This window comes from Salmo trutta, chromosome 32 (assembly GCF_901001165.1).
Source record: "Salmo trutta chromosome 32, fSalTru1.1, whole genome shotgun sequence".
In the NCBI taxonomy this organism is placed as follows: Eukaryota; Metazoa; Chordata; class Actinopteri; order Salmoniformes; family Salmonidae; genus Salmo; species Salmo trutta.
Window position 1 is genome coordinate 8,854,394 of NC_042988.1, and position 6,886 is coordinate 8,861,279.

The 6,886-nt window shown below is 44.2% G+C and overlaps 1 protein-coding gene across 1 annotated transcript; it reads left to right on the plus strand.

Annotated features, from left to right (window-relative positions):
• Positions 1-750: 750 nt before the first annotated feature.
• LOC115170988 (leucine-rich repeat-containing protein 3B-like) lies at positions 751-6,673 on the plus strand. The gene is made up of 2 exons (XM_029727415.1): positions 751-1,184; positions 4,984-6,673. Exon 2 carries the CDS (start codon positions 5,031-5,033, stop codon positions 5,883-5,885), a length of 855 nt encoding a protein of 284 aa, XP_029583275.1. The 5' UTR covers positions 751-1,184; positions 4,984-5,030; the 3' UTR covers positions 5,886-6,673.
• The last annotated feature ends 213 nt before the right edge of the window (positions 6,674-6,886 follow it).

Below are 6,886 nucleotides of genomic sequence, written 5' to 3' on the forward strand. Positions count from 1 at the left end.
ATAAATCTAGGGGAGTATTTATATGTCAACTCACCCCTTGTGTCTCTCACTTGCTGTTTTGCAGCAGCAGTCTTCCAACGACCTTCCACATTCCCACCACCACCAATGAAGGCCCCGTCATCTGAACCCCGTTCTCCAGGAAACCTGTCATCAGCATCTGGCTCCAAGGAGCATTCCTTGGAGACAAGGCCTACTCCAAACTATTCATTAACATTCTATATTGCATTTAGTGTCAAGTTTGAAGAAGCACTCATTGCATATAGACTTAGGCCTACAATAATAGAAAAAAGGTTTCCCAAACGGTTTTCGGCTGTCCCCATGGGAGAACCTTTTTTGGTTCCAGGTAGAATCCTTTTTGGTTCCATGTAGAACCTTCTGTGGAACAGGTTCTACCTAGAACTATGGGACAGCCAAATAACCCTTTTAGGTTCTAGATAGCACCTTTTTTTCCTAAGTGTGAAGGTCTACTTGGAAGCACACAGAGATGGTCTATAATTTGGTAGGTCAGCATTTTGTAGATTCTTGTTATCTCTGAGAGGAACAGCTAGCAATCCCCCCCATTAGCAATTATTAATTAGTCATTAGCAGCCTACTTCCCATGTGACCATAGGCTGTTGTATTGCTCGGATAATTGTTAGGAAAACGTAATTAAGCGCAGGACATTTTAGCTTTCTCACCCTTTACACTCTTCCCTTGAAGGCTATGCATGACATTAATCATGGAAAGGTTTCCCGCCTCTAAGAAGTCACGACGTGGGTTCACCGGCACAGCAGAGCGCACAGCGCAGCAGTAACAAATAGCATTGTACTGTAGCAGGCGGTGTATGTGTTGTGAGGAGATGATATGCTTCGACGCCCCTGTGCCTGCGTTTTGACGGCTCATATTCCAATTTAAGCCGACAAGTATAGGTTACGGTTTGGTAAGGGACCAATTCCCCTGTGCCCCTCTTTATATTTACAGTCGCGTTAATTTCTTGAGCAACTAGATAGCGGGGAGCGTAGAGGCAACAATCATCGGTATTGAATGTTGGTAAGCAGGTTCCAGTCCATTGGGCTTTGACGCGGATTCTCGGGCTGCGCTGCATTGCTCGCGAGTACTGTAATCGCAGCTGAGATATGGACGCTATTCTGTGAAGCATGCTGTACTGACAAATGTTCTCCTCCCGGACAACAAAAACTGAAGTGGTAAGAAAGCTCTTATGTTTGCCAGCCTTACATTTACACCTGATGATAGAATGAATGCATATGCCCTTTATACATAAGAAGCAAAAAGTTTCATGGAGGAGTAACATTATATCGCATTGAGAAATATTGAATCTTGTTGTCTGAAACATTGTATTGCTTTATTGTTGGGGACCTTTTCCTTTTTCATTGTCACGATGGAATATTGAGGTGCAGCTTACATAATCATATCTCAGGGGGAAATGATATGCTTTTGTAAACTACATATCAATATTCATCATTAATCAGTTATGTAGGGTATCCATAAAACTCTTTCAATTTCGGTCAGTGGTCTAATGAATTCATAATAGCCTACTGTATGTGCCAAAGTGTCATTCCTTTGGCACATACAGAATGCATCCATTTAGCCCGAGTGTTGTGGAGAGTAATGGCATATAAATGTAGGCCTACCTTTGTGTACATTAATATTTGATTATGTACATTCATATTTGCCATATCAATATTTGATTTATAAAGTTCTGACATTTTGAATATTTGAATGTATTAGAACTTTGTCTGCAGGGGATTTTGTGTGATGTCTGGCAGTCCGGCTGAAAGGAACTTTAAATAAGATAGGGTTCAGACAAACTAATTCACATGCATAACAGAAGATTAGAGGTACTTTAGCCAAAGTTGGTAACTACACAGCTATAATAACCCTCATTTGAGTAGAGGGTCCATGCATCATGTACTGGGAACAAGCTGAATAAAAAAAAAGTCCCAGTATTCCTACAATAACATTTCTAGGCTGTCCACTGTGGAAAAGGGTTTTCTGTCTGTGTAAGCCCTGCTCGCAGCGGCAAGCCTCGTGAGACAGGTTCTTCTATTGCACAAAGGTTAACCATGTGAACGTCAAACCAATGACTGGAGAATATCCATCACTTCACTGAGGAGGAGGAGGAGGGAGGACTCAATAGAGGATAACAGCATGAGGCCTTCCTTCGCTCGATAATTGCAAGTTCCCCCATATCACTTACTGGGATGATAGTCTAATCTAATGCATTCAAATGTTATTCTTGTAGTCAGACAGTGAGTGCACATTGTACACCAGGCCCTGTGATTCGGCCGTATTTTTACTATAATTCAACAGTTTATACAGTGGCAAATCAGTATCTTATTGGAGGACTCATAAGTAACTGAGAGAGTTAGTCAATTGGGACCAGCACATTGGTGGCATGGCAGAGCTGCAACATTTATATTCAATACTCTCTTGGCCTATAATAATACTAAGTCGTTAGGAAGAAAAACGGATGTAACTGAGTAAATGAAGTACTGAGTCTACTCTCGGTCACACACATACACACAGTCGCACACTGTAGTACACACACTATAGTACAGTCACACAGTATATCAATCCATTCCACTCAGATAATGGGGTTCTGTATCGTTTGGAATTAGTGGTTGTCAAGTTAATGACGCTATGTTTAGCCTCTCGTCATTTTCTTTATTAGGTTGTACCCCTCTCCTCCTTATGCATTCAGCAGAACCCTAATAAACCAGACTTCTTCTGATCAACTCAGACAGGGAAACTTACTGTATCACGATGACATGCTGTGACAGGTACCTCTAATACGGTTGTTATATGGTCCACTCAGGCCTCCCAGACACTCGGCCATCCCTCACCCTGACTCTGAGAAGACAGTGTGCGAGACACAATCCTTCTTATTGAGCCGTGCTGCCTTCGTAATGTGAATTTAAGAGCCGCTCTTAGATTATGTCATTTGTAAACCAGCCTAAGTGGAGTCTGTCTGGTCAGATAGAGCTCATTTCCCAGAAGCTGAACGAACAGTACATTATGTTACAGTACATTATGCTCGTATGGAACAGGCCAATCTGATGGGATGGGAGCCATGTTGGATATAAAGATGCCAGTTACTGTTTTATTTATTTTCAGTGATCATTCTTTTCTTTGACTCAGCTGGCTTCGTAAATTGGTGAATACTTTAGGAAGAATATATGTTTACAATTCTGAAAAAGCATGAATCCCTAAAACCAACCTACGACGAATAAGAGCTCTCTTAAGGTTGTTAGACCTTTAGGCCAAACGTTATATCCCGTCAGATCTGCCTGTTGCGTACAGGCATAATGTACTGTAACTGTTCTCATCAAGCTTTGATTATTTGAATTGGCTGTGTAGGGCAAAAACCTAAACGTGCACCCAGGGAGTCCTCAGGGCCGAGATTGGGAAACCCTGCTCTAGGCTACGGTTGTGTTGCGGTGAAACTGTGAGCGTCCCCCGTCCAACTCATACACATTCTCTGGGGTTTTGTGTCAGTGGAGAAACACATTCTATGTGGCCTTTAGAGAGGATTAGTAAGACGATACTGGACTGTGGCATTTACTGCGCCTCAGCCTGCCTCAGACAGCGCTGCTCCAGAGTCTATTACCTGAGTCGGGCACAGTACTGATGGGCCCGGAAACATTACATTGATTGACCCAAAATGTACTTACACTAAATGGCCCAAAGATTACCTACTTTCCGTTACAGATATAGCCTACATCCTACATCCAAACAGACTTCGGCCTAGATTCAATTAGTTCCAGCATTAGGGCTCTATTACAGCGTGATTGAAATGTTCCCGTGATAGCGGAGACTGCATTCACGGTCAGTGTGCATATGTCGGCTCAATCGGAAATGACCTTTACTTTTCTATCACAACAACCTGGAACGCTTCGACGATGCAGATTGAATAGAGCCCTTAATTCGCGATAACCGACAACTACATAGCAGTTTTACTGCTTTTATTTAGGCGATGTTGGAGGTGTAACTGCGTTGGAGCTGTCCAATCGGTGAGCGGCTGCCCTTGCCGTCATTGTCACGAAACCACACCTGTCCTTAAATCCAACGTGTTAGAAGTTCAGAACGAGAAAGTGTAGGCTATATAGAAATGACACTCAAGTTTAAAATCATTCAATTAATCCATAAGGGTTTGATATCAGCCTAACCGAGTTGTCGATTACAACACATGTTCCAGTGGTCGAACTTGCATAGGATTTCTACGAATGCAACTCGGTGCATCCAATGGCAATGTCCGCTGAAATCGCCTGGAGCAGCTTGCTGATTGGACAGCTCCAACGCAGTTCCACCTCCGACATCGCCTAAATAAAACAATAATACTGCTATGCAGTTGTCGGGTTATCGCGGGTTAAGGCGGTTCTGATTGAATCTAGCCCATAGCCTACATCCAAACAGGGTTGGTGCTGTACTGTAGGTGCCAGAGGCCCAGAGATATTCACTCTGAATCCATTAGAGGCTGACAATACTTTGCCATCTGAAATAACCATGACCATATATCTTTTGAGCGTCAATCTCCCTAGTTCCACTGAATCAGAGCAGGATTATGGTAATGCCAAGTCACTCCACGGCAACGTTGAAGTAGGACAAGAGAGAGAGAAAAAAACATGCCAATCAATGAGAGTTCCATCTTCCATCACAGCACTGGCAGGAAGCACCTTATCTGTAATCTGTATGCACGGATGACGCCCTCGCTGATCTCTATCCCACTCCTCCTCTTCACTACAGCTGTGTTTTGTCATTTTCTGTTCGCCAAGACACAAGTGCCAATTCATTACAATTAGCCCAGTCAGGATCAAAGTGGGCTAAAAATAACACATAGCACTTGTATGGCTATTAGGATTACTCACACAGAGATGGTTCTGTGTTGCTTCTGCCACTGATATTAGTGTCATTTGCAATCACTTGTTGTCCTCGTTCCTTTTCTCCATTATTTTCTGTCTGACATTTTTCCTCATTGTCTCTCAGGCCGGCTGGTTCGTGAAGCTGTGACCTATGCAGAGTTGTCTTGGCTAATGGTCCAGGGGCTGTGTCCTTCTAGGAGGGTATGCCTGTATCCCACCATGCCGCTGCTGGCAGAATGGCTGCTGTGCCACTCCTTGGTGGCATGCCTGCTGCTGCATAGCCTGGCACTCAGCTCCACCACCGCGGGCTTCCACGGTGCAAACACCGGCTGCGCCGAGAGCTGCTACTGCTCCGAGTTGGCAGACGGCGGGAGGGTGGTGCGCTGCAGCAACATGCGCCTGGCGGAGGTGCCGCATGACCTGCCTAACGACACCCGCCGACTTTACCTGGACGGTAACCTCCTCACCACCATCCCCGCCAATGCCTTTGCGGGGCTTCCTTTGCTCAACGAGCTGGACCTCTCCCACAATGAGCTAACTCAGATGGAGCCGGGGGCCTTCCGGGGTCTGGTCCCCTCTCTCAGGAGCCTGGACCTGTCCTCTAACAGACTGACCACCCTGGAGCCAGAGGTCCTGGGGGGCCTGAGGGCCCAGGCCAACCTCACCCACAACCCCTGGCACTGTGACTGCCGCCTCCAGGTGGCTATGCCCCGGCTGGACCTGGAACCGGCCTCACTGGCTGGCGTGGTGTGCCACACTTCGGAGCCCAAGGACGTCGGCGTAGATACAGGGGTGCCCTTCGTCATGGTTGCGGCCGACCTGGACCTGTGCGCAGGGCTCAAGAGGACCACGGACGTGGCCATGCTGGTGACCATGTTCGGCTGGTTCGCCATGGTCATCTCCTACCTGGTGTATTACGTCAGGCACAACCAGGAAGACACACGGAGACACCTGGAGTACCTCAAGTCCCTTCCCAGCAAACTGGACAGACCAGAGGAGTCCTCTACACTCAGCACAGTGGTGTGAGAAGTAAAATACCAGACCTTTGTCAAGTACTTTCACATTCTGAAAATGTGCTTGATTGAGCTTGATTGTTGTGCAAGGAGGTAGAGTTTGCACCTTTGGGACTATTCTATTGTAGTCGGTAAGCTAAATCAAGCGAACCTGTAGTATTTTAAAGTATTTGACATATATTTACCTAAGTCAGGTGGAGACAAAGGAAATAACAGCCAAACACCTCAAAAGGATCCAAAAAGGAAATGCCCAAACTTGGAAATAGACCGGGATACTAGTGTACTGTACAAGTTTTCAACCTGTTGATCACCAGTAATCCATTTGAAACACAATACCTCACGGTAACGTTTCATTCAAACAAATTCACACTCTTTGATAAATGAATGCTATTAAATTAGAAAAAAAATTCACATAGCTGTTTGTTATACAAAATAAGGAATTATTTTACACATACATTTGTGAATATTCTAAATGTATTTGCAAATCAGTCTCAGTCTTTATGTAAGATTCTCTGTATTTGAAAATGATTTAATTCCAACAAGGTATTGAACGATTGTCAAATGCATAACTATTTCACAATGGACTGCCGAGGGCACCGTTTTGTTGTTATTCAGGAATGCATGACGTCATAAAATGTCCCCATATTAGTCATAATACTGTGCTTGGCAGTATAACAGAGACTGCATTGTTCTTCCAGCAGCTGCACTCATTGAATGTTGGATCTATATTTTCTGGATGAGAACCCCATGTAATCGTCAAACATTTTACCAGAAAGAATAAAATCATGAAATGCTCCTTCATTTTTATTTTGGCCACAATACCATATTTATTCACAGTTGTATTGCATGTAATGTTTAATTTCGCACTAAGTCTGCCTGAACATATCACATTTTCATTTATTTTAAGTGAACAATGTGTTGATTATATTGAATTATGATATTTGACAGACCGTAGTGCACGATGGCAAAACTAGTTTAGAAATGTGAATTGCGCAACTTTGTGGGCCCAAAAAG